Source organism: Brachionichthys hirsutus, unplaced genomic scaffold (assembly GCF_040956055.1).
Source record: "Brachionichthys hirsutus isolate HB-005 unplaced genomic scaffold, CSIRO-AGI_Bhir_v1 contig_200, whole genome shotgun sequence".
NCBI lineage: Eukaryota > Metazoa > Chordata > Actinopteri > Lophiiformes > Brachionichthyidae > Brachionichthys > Brachionichthys hirsutus.
In genome coordinates, this window is record NW_027180317.1 from 866308 (window position 1) to 883733 (window position 17426).

Genomic DNA, 17426 nt, shown 5'->3' on the forward strand with positions numbered 1-17426 from the left:
ATTGACACGATGAGAAGCACTCAATGCTACTAACATTACCAAAATGCTTGCCCATTTGATGGCACGCTGCCTGCCATCTACATTATAACCTGGAATTCATCTGTGAGGAAAATACTTCTCCAAGGTGCCAGAATCATTGAAAGTGAGTATTTGTCTACTCAGGACATTCACAAAGACAGAAACCATGGAGAGAACAATAAGGACAAATATATCATCAATTTCTTTGTACATCACATTACAGCATAAGGAACCTTTGTTTTCCTTGCTGCTGCAGAGATGCTGTGATCACTGAAGCCGCTGATAGCCTCAGAACGTTTATGCCCAGAATTTGTGAACAAACGATCTCTGGTCTTTGATGAGGGCATGCGTGAACAGTTGATGTTAACTCTTGCTGCCAGGTTCACCATTTGTAAATTGCATACCGTACAATGGCTGCATGGATCTTATTTGGTGTGTATTCATTTGAGAACCAATCAATGCAAAGGCCTCCAGCAAAATGTATTTCTCTGTCAGTATCAATGATTGTCTGTAAAATGATGCATACATCCTGAAGTTACTGTGTGTTAGAGTTAGGTGGGCTGTTCTGCAGCAGCAATCCTGTGATATGGGTTTAACATGCAGTAGATGGACCAGTAGTGATTACACTTTCATACCTTCATGCTTGACCTTGACTGACTACTTCCTCATTTTCTTGGTACATGTAACTACATCTTAGAAATAACTGTATTGTGCAAAGTATTATTTCAAAAATGACTAAATTATTGTATCTTATCTTTAAGCCAATACTGTACTATGCTCTTAGATGTTCTTTAGTAGTTTTCAAGACATTAGTGTCATTAGTGGGGTTTTTTTGTGCATCGTTCGAGTCCATTCACATTCAGATGATCCATCAATATTTTGATGGATCATCTGAGCTGATCACAACTGATAATGGCATGATTACCCTTTGCTCTGGCTTCTCTCACTTCAGGTGGAAGTTCAACTCCCTATTATGTACCCTGGGGAGTTTCTCAAATGTCCTTTAGACTTTTCCATAATGCCCTTTTCTTATCCTTAAAATGCAGGAGCATTACTACGATGCCCTCTGGTCTATCAGTGCCCTAGATTAATTTTTCTTGTTTATAAGCTTGTTCGATTTAAAATGAGTTGGCCTCCATTTTCAGTTTGGTGGTTAATATAGTTCACACAACTTTAGGTCATTCCCACAATTCCTCTGCAAGATCTGGTTATTCCATCATTTACAAAGAGTAATTCACCTATATAGCATATTAACACCATACGCAAAAGTGCTTGACCTACAGAGCCTAAACCTGTTCTGGTATTAGCACATTTGAAAGCGGGGGCAGTAGACTTTTCTGCCATTGCAAAATATATATATATAACTGTAATTCACATTATAATAATTGATGTATTTTGCAATCAGTTCACAAGATGACTTCCAAGCTTAACCTTTGGGATCGATAATCCTGATCATCGATCATTTACACCACGGTTCACTTTAGAAAACAGCATTTATTCAAATAACACATTTTATTAAAGTGTAACCTTTTTCCTACATTTCCGACATGCTTCTCCATTGAAAATGTCCATAAGAGATAACGACACTGCCCATTCACCTGGAAATCAGTCATTATAGGAACTCCTCCTAAATCCAGCCTATTACATTTGATCTGCATGGAAGTTACTTAATGTTTTCAGTTTTAAATATATGTGATAGCTGCAATATAATTAAATGATTAAATGGCATCTCTAATGCCACTCATCCCTGTCCTTCGCTAGAAAGTCTTAACCTTGACTCAAGTTTCTCGATCTGTCAGATGTTCCCCCTGAGGACAACACCATCTGGTTCAGAAGCCTTGCACAGTATTTTTTCCAGTGAACCACATAATAAGCTAAAAGTGAAATTGTGTGTGTGCATATGCATGTGTGCACATGCATGCATGAGTGCGTGTCTGTATGCATACACTAAACAACACATTTGTTGTTCTTAATGAAGCGTGGTTTGGATTATGTTATGAAGTTTACTTGCCATTAGTGTTTTCTTTTGAATTACTGTTGGTTTCTGCAAATGATACAGTAAAAGTTGTAAGTTGGCAAGTTTTCAGCTGTCCAACCACTCATCTGTCAAAGAAATACTGGGGAAGTGTTGTCAGCGTGTAATTTCATTTGAGAAGTGTTCACCACACAACACGGATTAAGAGTGCAAAGCCTGATCATCCAGCTCACATTGCAGGCAAAAGCCAAGCAGAAGTTAAAGCAGCTTTCTAAAAACGATTTCCACACCCAATGACAGATTTTCCAATGTACAATGCAGGAATTGCCAAAGCCAATTTATTCAAAATTACATCGCAAATTCCAAATAAAGGAAAACCATTGTTTGCTCACAAAAATTTTACAAATGTGTCATGTACAAAGAAGCTTACAAAGTTAATGTACGGAAGCTGAAGAGATCTGACCTGATCCGAGTTCTTGGACATGGCTTCAATGTACTGATTTAAGATTAAATTATTATTTTAGTTTTTTTTTTAACTCTTACTCAAATAATGCCCTGAGGAAATCTTTATTGAACACATTTCTAAACCACAACAGTTAATGAAAGGTTTGCGGATACGTGTGTTCTGATTTTGATGTTTGCAATAGGTCCACAGTAAACATTCAAACGTTATGCTCATATATATATTTTATGAATAAAATGTTTTGTCCATTGCTATGCTATGTTTTGCTCTCGTGGCAGTCATTCAACGTTAGCATCCTTTCTGACGATCTACATTGTGATCACAGGTTCAGTCTGCAACATTTCTCCTTTAAACATCATTCATTTTCCACAATGAAAGTAGGGCCGCATGTTTACTTCAACTCTTATAGTTTCCCAAGGAAATTGAATGTGCCGTAGACAATCATGCCATCATCCCTGCAGCGTTGCAGTATGTTAAACTCTAAAAGCTAGTGGCGTGCCAAGGTTGTACAGATGGAGAATTTGTTGAAAGAAAAAGATCTCTAATTTCCAACATCAATTTTGATAGGAACACAAGAATAATCACAGGATTGGAGTGCACTTCAGGGTTGATTAAAAGCGTAACCCTAGCCCTGGCCAACACCACTGTGGGCTCAAGACAAAACTGATTAACCCCGCCGATCTTCATTCTTTCCTTTTACCAAGTATGTTTTATTACAAAGTTATTCCATTTTTCAACATTTAAATGTATCTGAATTTCCCACCTTAAGGAGCAGTTCCATGACAAAGATGAATTTACAGGAGGGATTTTTTATTTTGTATCTCTGCTGATTTATTCAGTTATGGGTGATGTTCATTCTCTGACCGAGAACCATATACATATTTGCTGGTAAGTGGGTTGCACAATATAATATAGAGGCCATTGGCACACAATATTGTGTCCTGGTACCATTCTGCTTGCTAAAGTTAGCATAAAGGCTAAATTAAACTTGCTGTTGCTTGGAAGCATCTTCATCTTTTCTAAGATGTCTCTCTCATTGGCTAATGAGCATTTAATCCCTAAATCCCCTAAATATACTACGACTGGATCTGTAGGCATGTCACACTGCCAGATTTTCTGCGTTCAGCATCAGGATCATTGGGAAGTTCCAGACGAGTTTTTTTCCTCTGTGGTGTGCATTTGGCTTTAAGCTGTAAGAATCATAATATTTTTCATACACTGTAGCTTGGATACAGGAAATAATTGGAATCGCCCACTGCATAACTTTTGAAACTATGATTACACAGTATCAGCTGCACTCATTCAGGCATGTCATCAGCATGCCTGCAGGACTCACTGCCATTGAAGATCCTGTATGGCTAAATTACAGCATAAGCGCTGGTCAGCAGGATGGCCAAATCAGCTGTTCACAGCTCCGGCACAGGCTTCACAGAGGCAGTGAACTTGGCGGATCCTGTTGAATGTAACAACTGACGGGAGAGATAAAGTCAGAAAGAGCAAAAGGAAAAGCAAAAATGACACGCTTAAAATGCTCTGAAACTGCTCTCGCTCTAACCCGAGTTTCCCCAGATTGTTCTGTGCAGCCATCACAAAGCTCACTGCTCAAGCAGCGTTGTTTTGTGATTCACCCAGCAGGCAAGTTTGTTTATGTGAGCAGAAAAAGAGAGAGTAGAGGATCATTTATTTTGTTGTTGTTGATGTTATTTTCTAAAATTATTTCAGCTAAAACTATTTTAACTATATGAATAGCAGTTGATAATAAGAACTCTGTGTCTCAGTCATATTTTGCAGTTTGTAGTTTGTTGTCATTTTAATAACATGTGTTTGTAGTATCTCATCATGAGTCACACCTCTTCCATTAACAGCAAATAATTGATAAGTGATAAAGCACATTGAAAGTCCTTACCTCTTCAGCATAGGCATCACAAAGTTTATGCCCTGACAGCAGTTTGTTTTTCAAACTCTTGTTCTGAAATGGAGAAGAGAAAGAAACACATGAAGCCATTGGTCTGTGCCCTATGTTCGAGACAGAATGTTCTCATGCTGTTCGGAATTAAAAAAAAAAAAAAAGAATTACAGTCACGTCAGTGAGTGTAAGTTTCTACAGCAGGGCATTTGGCTGTCGAGGAGCTCTGGCAGCAAGAGTCCGGTTGCCTCATAATTTCTGATGAGACGAGGGAGCGATCAAGAGTGGCCTGTGTGATGATCTGAAAATGTGCTCAGGCTCATGAGGCTCTAAAAGGTTAGAAAGGCGTCTCAGGGCCAGTCCCTCTCAGAACTTTAAACATGGTTTGCAAGGGCCTAAAGTCTTTGACGGGTAGCCAGTTGAGATGTGAAAATGAGTCACAGAGTCTTGCTGTTTGCTGCCAGTTGGGAACATTGTTGCAGTTTCAAAAACAATTTGGAGACCTGGGAGGGATTTTTTCATTTAGAAAGCAATAGAGCAAGGTCACAGATACAGGGAATTAAAAGTGGATATTGGCTTCCTATTCATTTCAGTTCCATTGGAAAGAAGGGACAAATACATTTTAATTAATATATTTGCTTCTGGCTGCAAAGGAAATGTGCATTTTTGCAAGGAGTTCAACATTAATGAACTTTCTCAGCAACTTTGCAGCTGTAACCACTAGCAGTAAAGCGTATGTGGACGTAGACTGTGATTGATGCTGTGCTCGTATTGTGCAATATTGCCCAGGAGCGAGCCAAATAAGAAAGTCGACAGGCATTGAATTTGAAACAACAACAACAACATCCACACAGCAAACCAATAAACTAATTCCCATGTGCATCACATTCTGCATTGCCTACATTCAGCACAAATGTCATGGCAGGGAATAGTCTCATTGACTATCCCCAAATAGTTTATTTTACATTAAATTAATTAGAAGCATTAACAGCTTACAAGAGGTTTTAAAGATATTGAATTGGAAGAAGAAATCCAGATGTTGAAAGCAGGCCTACTCTACTCTCACCGCCTGCTTACAGATACTGCCAACATCCAGTTTCTCAATATAATATCTTTCCCTTTTTGTGAATATCTTCATTTCAGAATCAGGCTCAAACTCAAATACCCATGATGAAACAAGCGTTGTGTCTATAGTAGAGATCCTGCTTCCGAGAGGTAATTTCACAGTAAAAGGTTCCTGTCCACAGGCTTGGTGTTCAAGACCACGGCATCCACACTCTCTAAAGAGAGTCTGAGTAAAATGCACCATGTATTTAAAAGGACGTCAGTGAATGACAGAGGCAAGGATTGTACAGCCACATGAGAATACAACCTGAGGGCAAGTGCAACACATTTGAAGGGAAGGGATTCCCATTTGTCATTGGCAATGATGTTTCAGTAAGATAGGTACAAGGAAGGTTTTACTTAACCCAAAGGACCCACTCAGATCCCAAGATGAGCCAATAACATAGCACAATCCACCTTGACCAATGCTTTACTAAGCCCTAAACGGACTAGAACTGTGCACTCTTCATCGTCAGAGTTCAGAGAAGATCATTGGCAGTGGGTGTTCTCAACTCTGATTCAAAGGAAGACTGGCTGTTGCTCTGTAATATCATATTTTAGTGGAAGAGAACCGCTTGAGGAAAAGTTGTATTATGCAATGGAAAGAATAATGATCTACATTATGCAACATAAAGAAAAAATATCCATGTAAGGTTTTTTTATGAGGCAAAGACCAAGGACAATTTAGATTCACACAAAGAAATACATGTAATTAGAAGCAACTTCATCATAGTAACCAGTAGAGATTCGTTAACCTTGGTCAATGACTCAACAACACATTTAAAACTATTAATTGGTTTATCAATTAACTAATTATCTCTTGCAGAGGTTCCCATCCAGCAGAATTAAAGTGGGACCAAATGCTATTCATCAGCTTCAATTTAAACCAGCCATACTTGAAACCAGTGCCCTGAAGCAGTTGGCAGTCACGGCTCTCATACAGCACACACACACACTCACACGCCATATTATGCTGCATGTAAGAGATGCAGAATGAAATGATGGTGGCTTGAGGGTGGTGCACAGCTCAGCTAGTGCTGCTGTGTTGCTGAGGGTTACCTGGCCAGCAATTCCCTCCATCTACAAAGAACGGACCATAAAACCTCATGAGAATGTTTTCTCTGTTGGAGGCTGACCTGGGACGATCCATATAGAAGATGAGTGGTAGGTTCAGGCAATAAATACTGCATCACCATGCCACAGTATGACATGATGAAAAACCTGTGGGGCGGACAAGCTACAATTAAATCCATATGAATCTCAAATGGCCAAGCGAATATTAGCTATTACACACACCTGCTGTAAGAGAGTCGAACACATTTTAAATTAGGAAGAAGACATTTTTGACTACTTTCAAACTGTAAACGTCCTGTTTATCATCAAAAGAAAAGCAGACGGGAACACAAAAAGAAAATATGAATAGGAGCCTGAAAACGCATTGCTTTTAAGGCCACAGCAAACTGTGTGGAGTAACTTAATTCGAAAGCCAGAGAAAACATTTCAATTTTAAATGCCAGCCCCATTCAAGTGAGTAAAAGCAAGTTCAGTTCTTACAAAAACATGTTAATTCTTAATTATTATGAATTTATATGTACTGCTAGATGAGAGTAAAGTTACACCTGTTTCATCATGTATTTTGTTCACAATTAACCAATCACATCAAGCACAGTGATGTTTCATGATAATCTAGCAGAGTAGAGCATTGCACTTGCTTTCCAGACCTCATGGACAACAAATGTGTCTAAAGGTAAGTCACTGGAGCCACAAATAGAATAATAGCTTTATCAATTATTTAAAGTATTTTGATTTTATGTCAACAACAAACCCATTTGTTATGTATTCTTATTCATGTGTTTCATGCTATTGTTTTTGGCACCGATGAAAAATTTTCAGACTCCAAAGTATTATAATTAATTTATTTACTAAAACCTTGTAAGCACCAGTTGTTAAAAGCATTGCTCAGTTTTCCAATGTCTGAGATTGCATCTCATTTATTAAATTCAGAAGTCATGTGATCAGAAGGAAGCCCTGGACGGGATAGAGCAGGTGAACTGACCCATGAGACTGCTTGTAATTACTCTGTTAAACAGGAATCCAAAAAAAAGGCTGTTGAGCAAGCAGACTGGACATTAGAAATCAGTGTCAGTTTGGCTATAAGAATCCTGATCAGAGTAAAAAATGATTAAAAATCAGTGACAACCCCCCCTATGTAAATTAAATTGTCATTTTCATTTATTCAGTTTGTCTCACCTTTAAAAACTGTTGCTCGTTTATCTCATATTCAGCTGGTGTTCTCTGGATATTGGCTGTCCTTATAATATGAAAAGAACAATACATTAAATAATAAAATAAAAACACATTCTTTTGTCTGTTTATTTCACAGATTGAGTCATATATTAATGAGAAGATTCCTCTGCATAACTTCATCAATTACAATGTGTCAAACAGTCTGACAGGCTTGTCAGCCATCTCAAAGCAAGTAATAAAAGAAAACTCACATTGCAAGTGAGGCAGCACTCACACAAGTTCTGCAGTTGTGTGCAGCTGTCAAACACATCTAAAATCATTTACTGGCATTAGAAAAGCAAGTGTTAAAGCTATTAAATATGATATCCACCCAGACATCGGCAACAGGCAGATTGATTTTACCACATCTACACAGCTTCTTAAGGATGCTTGAGGTCAAAGGCTGGGTTTTACATAAGTAAAAATATTACTCTTTCATCCTGTACCATAAATACATGTTGTAAGGGGTCATGGAGGACTAGTCATCGAGATTTTACCATGTGCCCTCTGAAATTGATCTTTCAGTAGGATGCTAAATCATGATGTTCTCTTTTGACAAACCCGCTTCTATAATTTCATTATTTCTGACTATAGGCACTGTGCCATAATACCAAGGGCACAGCATAATCCAAGTGTTACAGCTAGTGCATTCCTTTTATGTTCTGTTGCATTCATTTAAACGCTGCAATTATGTGTTGTATTGACAGAGATTCAATTGGAAAAACACGAGCAGTCAGGTGTATTTAAATAAGTCTTCTTTCATTCATTATTATGTATGAGTATTTTAACTTAAAAGTTTAGGTAATTTCTTTCAAATTTGGTTTTAATTAGGCAATGTGTTAATATGGTATTTTTGGTTTATTTTGTATTGCATCAGAGTGTTTCCTCCACTACAGCCGAACAGTGAACATAAAGACTATTTTTTTCTTTATATTGCCCATTTTGTTCACAACCTCATTTGACTGGATGAGATGTATCAGTTGAGGTATTTTTTTATTATAATTTATTTTTATTTTTTTAGATAGTGGCTCTCTTAATTCCTCATCAAATAGCTGTGGAATAGTCATATAAGCTGCTTGACCAGGCTTCAGGCTACTTAAAAGATAAAGCTCTATTTTGTTTCTCTCAGGAAAAGTGGGAATACCTGGCTTCTTCAAAGATCATTTAAAATATTCCATGCATATCAACTTGAATAGCTATCGGTATAGGGCTGATGTCAGTCTCTGCACAAACCCAAACCCCTGAACACTAATAACTTCTGGTCATTTAATTCATTGTCATGTCTTGTATTTGTTCACACTGAATCAAAAATGACAGAACAATCTGTGAAATCGGATGAAAATGACAACAGTGAAGCCTCCAATTCTGAGCAGTTATCTGACAGATTAATTGAAATATCGCTCCTGTAAATGAATGCATTGACAAATTGTAATTACTTCAAACCGAATGGATCAAAACTTAATATCAAAGTCCAAAACACCGGTAGCCACTCTCCGAATTGAAGAGTTAAAGTGGAACAAGCTCTAATAGCTTTAATTATGATCATTATTCTACACTTTATTCTCATTATTTTTATAATTGGTGCCAAGTTAAAATAAATTACCAAATATTGAACATTACTCTACTTAAGTTTTAGTCTTCAGAGTTAAAATTTAATTAGAAATATGAATATTGGTAGATGAAAATGCTGAAAATGATCATCGTTACTAAAAAAAAGAGGCCATGGTCACACTTTGAATTTTTCTTTTTTCCAGCAGTGAGCAGTGATCTAAACTCCTTCCAATGTGTAATATTTCTCTGGAAGAAATGTTTAGAAAGATGGTTAATCTAAGGTTACTGGTAATACTATCCTGCCCTAACATGAATGTGTATTACTCTGTTGTCACAGCTGAACATGTTTAGGATGATATGGCTGAACGCATTGCCCAAAAACTCATCGTATATACTGTATATATATTCATTCATTCATTTTCCATGTCACCAATCAGCCTAAGCGGCATGTTTTTGGTGGTGGGAGGAAGCCGGAGAACCCAGAGAGAACCCATGCAGATCACGGGGAGAACATGCAAACTTCTCACAGAAAGGCCACAAGTTGGATTCGAACCCGCAACCTCCTTGCTGTGAGGCAAGGAGGTTGGGCGCCACCCACTGTATTTATAATGTATATATATATTTTTTTTGGAAAAGCAAGAAAGTAATTCTTGAAAGCATTGATTAGTGCTTTGAGATAATGAGAGCAAGAGGGAATATCTCATATTCAAACTTACAGGTTTAACTACCTTGAAAATCTGCAATTTATTTTAATCTTTTATTTATTTTTTATTATTGATGTTTGAAGAACTGAAAAACATCAAAATGAAACTAACATAGTGTCAGTAGAAATATATATCTGTCTTGTCATCACATCGTTTTAATGTTTGAATTTCATCACTTATGTCATAAACAATTAACTTCAAGGCACGAGTCAGTAGTAATTCTAATAAGATATATAAAAAGTGAACTGCTGCATAACTTGCTACAGTCTATTAATATTGAGACCTCTATTAACTTCAGTGGTTTCATTTGCTTTGTCTTTGTCCATTCAGCACAAATAATGATGTGCTTTTCATTTTTTGCCTACTTCAGTTTCCCATCGCTTTTTTCCAGTAACAGTATCACAGAAAAATATCCAGTAAATTTGCTTGGCTTTCCTTTTTTTTCTTGCATTTAGCTAGTGAAATTACATCAGGAGTACATGAAAAGAAGAACACACTGATGGGAAGCCATTTTAGACTATAAAGCATCAGCATCAGCAGCACAGAGCTGAGTGTGTGGCAAAGCTGTCTAATGCTATGCTCTGCGTGAACATGATGAATCCCAGCAAGATTCAAGTCGGGCTGTAAATCATTCTCAATCAAAATACTCAGATTAAGGCCTGAAAGCAACTCAGTAATAATAATGACTTCACAGTGGATTGCAGCTGTAAAGCTTCCTGGTAACACCACAATAGAGTTCAGTGACTAGAAATGGAAAAACACATTTAAAATATAATATTGGTGTAAACAAAGGATGCAGGTAGCTTTACACATGCTTCTTGCAATTTATGAATCCAATGAATATGGAGAGAAGGGATGAGTGTCAAATTACACTGAATGTATTTTAAGTGAATGCACCTTCTTAATTGGAAACATAATGTAACTAATACGCTATGGCAGAAGCTATGAATTGACATCATATTGTTCAAAACACACCCCACACACAGGATTAATACTTTGTTTTCAAATGATTCTGTTAATTACTGGTAAAAACAAATCAGAACTTGAAAAACATATATGAGGCCGTTGTTCGATCACAACGTGTGTCATTATATGATAATATTGTCATGCAAAGTAGCACAGGACCGAATAGAGAGGAAACGGATTTGACCTTTGCGTTTCTGCATGCATGAGTTTTCTGTAACTCACACAAGTGTAATAGATGTAGGGAAATTGGATCTCATGATTCACTGCATGTAGCTGTGACTTAAATGTCAAAGTGTCACATATGCCAGAGACATTTCGGTTCTACTATTGACTACAAATGACTCCTTCTGTATGTGATTATCAAGGCCATTAGACATAGAGGCCACTTTGCAAGATATGGAAATTTGGATGAGGAACAGGCAAAACACAAAATGTCAATGATGGAAATGATAGAACAGCAACAATTCTCTAAAAGCTGCTCTCTTCTTGTTCTACTGCTCTTATGTTCCTTCATGTATAATATATGATCCCAATGCTACTCCAGTCAGTGTAGATGTAGACAGACATGTCTATGGCAGCTCTGCCAAAAGCACTTTTCTGCATGGGTTTCTTCAATTACAGTTCAGATAACTCTGATTCAGGTCAAACCGTTGTTTAGCGGAGTGGCCATTACGAGCTCTTTGTTTTGGCAGGATTAGTGCGTACGTCAAGGATTGACTCCTGATAAAGAGGTTTAACAGTGTGTGTGTCAGACAAATATTGGTGCACAATCCATTTCCGGGCCTGCTCTTCAGTGTATTCATCCTTGATTTTCCTCTCTTCTCTATGCCTATAAGATGATGATGATGAAGTGACATCATACTATAGTGATAATACTTTCAGTTTTACTCAGCTAAACACATTATATGAATTTGAATTGTTTCACTAGATTACTTGCCACAGCCCGACCACGTTCACTCCCTATCAATCCTGCTGCACTAAAAGTAGCTGCGATTGTGCGATATCAGAGCAATCTTTGAGGGTGAGAGATACGCTCCGGTTTGGATCGCTTTGAGTATGCCATCCTGGTACCCCTAGTATGCTACATTTTGACATACATTGTAGTATGGATGCACTTTAACACTCAAGCTGGCCAGGATGAATATGGGCATACCATTTGGGACACAGTACACATTTATGGACAGTGTGCGTTTTTACTTTGTGGTATACCCAGAAAAACAGAATGTCACTGTAATGTCAAATAGCTGCCATTGTGCCGGTGGAGTTTTGATTTGAAAATTACATGAAAAGCTTTCTAAACAAATTTCCATTTATGATTTGAAGCCATCCTTTCATTTTTTCACCTTCGATAGAACACTCGAAAAAGCACATATTTTCTGCTGTGATGTTTATGTTGCACAGAAAACTCTGCGGAACATGCTGTGTTAGTGAATCAATGTCAATATGTCATTGTTTGCTTCTTGCTCTGAAGCACTTGATCATTACAGAAGCAGATTTAAGTCTCAACTGTTTGCAAATGAATTTGAACATCTGGTGAAACCATTTCTCTCACTGCAGCAGTGAGCAGCGTGTTGTGAAAAGTTCCTTTCTTCATTATATCTTGTGATCTTGTAATGTGATTTAAACAGCCTGCCTGCAGTTCATCAAAGACAAAAACATGAGCATAGTCTTACATTAATATGCAATTACAGGGCTTTATGAGCTTTTTAATATTTTTAAGCTTTTTATATATCACATACATCTAATATTTATTCAATGAGGAAGCTGGTGCTGCACAACTTCATTGCATTTGTCTCATTAGTGGTCAACGTGTCTTATTTGAACATATCTCATGTTGGTTACCAAACAGACAACCAAACACAACAATGGAAAGACCCAACTGAAAATGCTGAAACACTTACAAATGATTAAAAGCAAGCACTGAAAATAGCTGTTGCTGATGTAACTGCGTGCAATTAATGGGGCTGTGCAGTTTTTAAGCTTTTTGAGACTGTAGTATGTTACTGTATTTTCTTTTAAACTTCCTCCAGATAGGGTTAACTAAAACATATTTTCAGTGCAGTTTCAGTGGCATTTGCCAAGATAACTTTTTTCCCAGCTGTCTGAGGCATCAGCTGTAAATGTCAGATTTTGTTGTAAGGCCCTCAGAATCAAATAAATGAAATAAAAATGATATATCAATGTTTAACAATGGAATTAATCCATATTGGAACATGCAGAGAGACTAGTTTCTTAAGACACACAATCCACTGCAAAAAATAAATAAATAAATCGTGAGTGTTTATAAATTAATCGGTAAAATGGATATATTCATGCCAGCATATGTCCACCTCAGATTTAAAGCAGCCAGCTCTTCTCTCAGACGATGGGGATTGCCAGAAGTAATTTGGCAAACACAGAAAATCGTTAAATGAAATGGAATGAGACGTGGGCTATAATCAGTAAATTAAAGTAAATTCTTCATGCAAAGCTTTAATTACTCACCTCTTGCTGTAAATCCTTGATGATTTTAGTCTTCCTCTCCATCTCCACTTTAAGAACTTTAATCTAAAGCCAGAACAGACAAAACAAAACATTATCAGCAAATTTTTAGTTATTTTGATTCAGTGGACACATTTAATTTAATGATGCTATAGATTCAAGCAACCTACATGGTAAGGTAAGTTGAGGTACAATTTTTGGTTTAAAAAAATCAATCAAAGTCCTAAAATAAAGACTGTATTCAGTTTCTTCCATCCAATGTCCCAGACTCCCAGCATGTATATGGCACTCAGCCAGTGGGTACAGTAGTTTTTATAAAACATTACCTCAATAGGTTTTGGCCACAAATTAATACACATTTGTTTTTTTCTTTATTACTGCTGCAGGATGGTGTCTGGAGGACTGACTCGTAATAAACAACAGCGTTCACATTCATCAAAATGCAGCAACATGTACCCCAATGCAATAATGTGAATAATGAAGTTCTTCGGCTGGAAGAATAGACATCAGGCTCTGTGTACGGACACTTGTTGATATTTTTTATTTTTGTCTTTGTCTTCTCATGGGATTTCTTGATGCTACAGTGAGGCAGCATAAAGAATATCACCAGATTTAACAAATGTTGCAATCCATGATTTATGGTTTGCAGTTCAGGGTACTCCCATAAGTAAGCGATGTGTAGAAAATTACTCTTTCCTTGCATTCTCTGTTTTTCTGTAGAAATGTTTTTTTTACTAATGTTTTTACTTTCTTGCGAGGCGCCCTCAGGCGTTGTAAATCAGACCACACCAGGTGACTCATCAACAGTCATATTTAGCCACTATCACAGCCTTTGAGATCAAATGGGGAAGGAAGCATTTGCTTTGAAATGTATTGGACTATTATTATACTGCTGAAACAATGCTTTTACAGCTACCAAAAATTTGAGTTATTGACTTTAATTTAACATGAGCTGTATCATTCAGTTTGTATCACCAGCAGTCAATTGTAGCTACTATTATACTGTAAAAGAAGTCTATGGAACAAAAACATTTGTACCAGTTACCTCATTGCTGTGATGAAGTTTTTTACTCTTCATGTTTCATCTGGGACTGATTGTGGTATACGTGATAACACTGAACCATTTATTCCCACAGTGAGCCACTGTCTGTTTTCCATATCCAAACTCATTCATAATGGGCTCATGGTCGGTGTGTAGCAACCAAACCAAGGTTCAAAGACCAGCTTTGGGTGGTAGACTGCAGCCATGGACAATATGGATGTATATTCCAGAAATGGATTCTTTATTTGAAAGACGGAGATAGGTCAAGGTTCTATCATTCTTTCTGTTTATCCTCAAGAAGAGGAAGATTATAAGCATTGCATGCCCCTGAGAGGTCATTGAGATAGCCCGGGGGACAAATAAGAAATGATTCATGTGGCTGATGACCTCATAGCAGGTCTACGTCCCAAGGGAACAATAAACTAAGCCTCACCAGTTGACTCCAGCCTCCAGCATGATAACATCAAGGTTCATGTTTGAGCCTTTCAGTCATCACCGCAGCCCCAGGAGTGGAATGAAAAAATTCAGTCATCACCGCAGCCCCAGGAGTGGAATGAAAAAACAAACCAAAAACTCTGCTTGTGCAGCATTTAGGAATTTTGCTAGGATTACCGGTACAAAAATCATAATATTATATATGCAGTACATATTGCATATATGAACTATTGTTTTCATTTTTATTGTCTTAATTAATATGAGTCACATATAATAATATGAATGTTTACAACACTAAAATGATCTTGTATCAAAATCACAGACTTTAACAGGCACAATCCTGCAAAACTAAAATATGCAGGATGGCTTCTGGTATGCACAAATCACCAAATGCACATTCAGAGAACAGTAATCCTCCTAATGAGGACTCCTGCCTGAGATATAGATTAGCTGGAATCTCATTGCCCGCACCTGTCAGCATTTTTAACTGTTTTTTTTTGTCCTCTGCTTCTTGTGTTCTTTGGGGATTTGTGTGCAACAGAAGTTGCAGAAAATATTTAAATATCTTCCCACAAGGTGCGTCTCACATTCTAAATGTTGCTTTTCTCTGTGTTTTATGGGAGCCCAGTGTGCATGAGGTCTGATGTAGTATCTCATGGGTCTACTGCATCGCTGGTGCATTTTCATGCTTCAGATGCTGTCCTTTTTAATCTTGAATCTCATTGTGGGTGATAAATACCATTTAGCAGGACATAAATGTCAAACTCAACCATAAAAGCCAGCAGCTGGGATTTTCCCGTGGTCTTCAGAAAATGGAGTTTGTCACTTGAAATGTTCTACAATTTATTTTACCTTGCAGGCAGCAAATGATGTGTTGATCATGGTGGACATTAACCAGTGTGACTGTCCATAAGAAACTAGGACTGTTACAGGCATTTATAGACATATATTGTAAAAGCAAAAAGATTTCCAGGGCCAGCCAGAGAGGATTTGCTGATTTATTGATAAGGGGTTTGGTGGCGGAACAAAAGGTGGAGTCTCTGGATACTATCAGGATACAAATGTGGGACAATGCAGTGAGATAAAGCACATGTATTAACACACATTTCTATAGCACACCACCCCTAAGGAAAAGCTGAACTTTTAATGGGTTTGCATTTTTATACATATACAAATTTCAGCTCAGTTTATTTACTAGAAATATGAATTCTGTTAAAGGTTTGTCCTCTAAAGACATACATTTGTATCCTTATTATGGATTACTCTGTTTAGTACTGTGATTATGAACAGAGACTCATTCGTACAAATAGTAATTTAAGGTTTGTTGTAACAAAACTAAAAATTATCTTGAGTGCTAGGAAATTATGGACTTTTTTTATTATTTTTGTCTTGCTTTTATAAACCAAGTAATTCACTGAATTCATTTTTTCAGGTTGTGCTTATTTTAATACTGGTGTCTAATTTAATAAGAAAGGAAGTTAAGATCTGCTGGGCGGAACAGTGACGTGGATGAGAAAATACTTTGAATGGAGATATATTGCAGATAAATGGATAGATAAGGACCGGTATATGTTCTTGCTTTTGTCCAGTCTATAATTTTTGTGTGGGTGTTGTGGAAGAAAGAACACAAAGCTTTTTCTCACTCTGAGAATTTCAATTAAGTGATGAGGCAAAGCAGCAAGAATGCTAAGTGCTGGGTAATGAGTGTTGATCACTGGGGGCCTGTGTGACAGGCGACAGGGCTGGTTAGACGACACCGGATGCTGATGGTCAGGGTAGCTCTGACTTACCGTGGCCTGCTGCTTCTCTGCTCTCTCATTTGCCTCATCAAGCTGCTTCTGCAAGGCTGCCTGGAGGGACTTCATCTCCTCTCTGTCAAGTGAGAGGGAAGTGAGAAACACTGTTAGCACATTCTCCTGACACATTCAGAGGTCTCCGCTGCCGAGAAACACGCCAGAGTGTACCCCTGTTAAGAGACGTTTTGCACAGTAACAGGTTTACTTAAATCAACTTGAACTATTTTATCACAGAAGTGAACTGCCATTGAGAAAGGTGATATGAAGATTTAGACAAAGTTAAAATCACACCAGTTTGTTTATAATCCGAAAATTGTAATCTAACAAAGACTGGTTTGTGTAGAGACTATTAATCGTAATAGAGAATAATATTTTTTCAAGCAAATTTAAGAATAAAGAAGCAGATATATTAATGGTGCATAGTCTCAATCTGAGTTTCTAATGTGGGTGTAAATGATGCCATAACATTAATACCACACTGGCAGTCCCACTGGGGAAATTGAGGAGGTCTTTGTTGAATATTTAAATGTGATTCAATGCAATGTTAATTTTCTCTCTTTTCTTCTTCTATAGTAGCAGACATTTTTTTTGTTTGGCATTTATTTTTATTTTATTTCTTTTATATATTCATCGTCATACCCAGTTTAAATGTAAATGTTCCATTGCAGCTAATTTGTCTTTAGATGTATAGTATGCAAG

General features: G+C 37.3%; 1 protein-coding gene across 1 annotated transcript in view; it reads right to left on the reverse strand.

The window, feature by feature from the left end:
• The window catches only part of luzp2 (leucine zipper protein 2), a 56365-nt gene that overhangs the window by 18948 nt on the left and 19991 nt on the right, over positions 1–17426 (reverse strand). Inside the window, exons 6-8 of the mRNA XM_068756717.1 lie at positions 16722–16803; positions 13458–13520; positions 4363–4425 (exon numbers count right to left, since the gene is read on the reverse strand). Of these exons, the coding sequence (XP_068612818.1) occupies positions 4363–4425; positions 13458–13520; positions 16722–16803 (208 nt within the window). The remainder of the gene's footprint in view (positions 1–4362; positions 4426–13457; positions 13521–16721; positions 16804–17426) is intronic.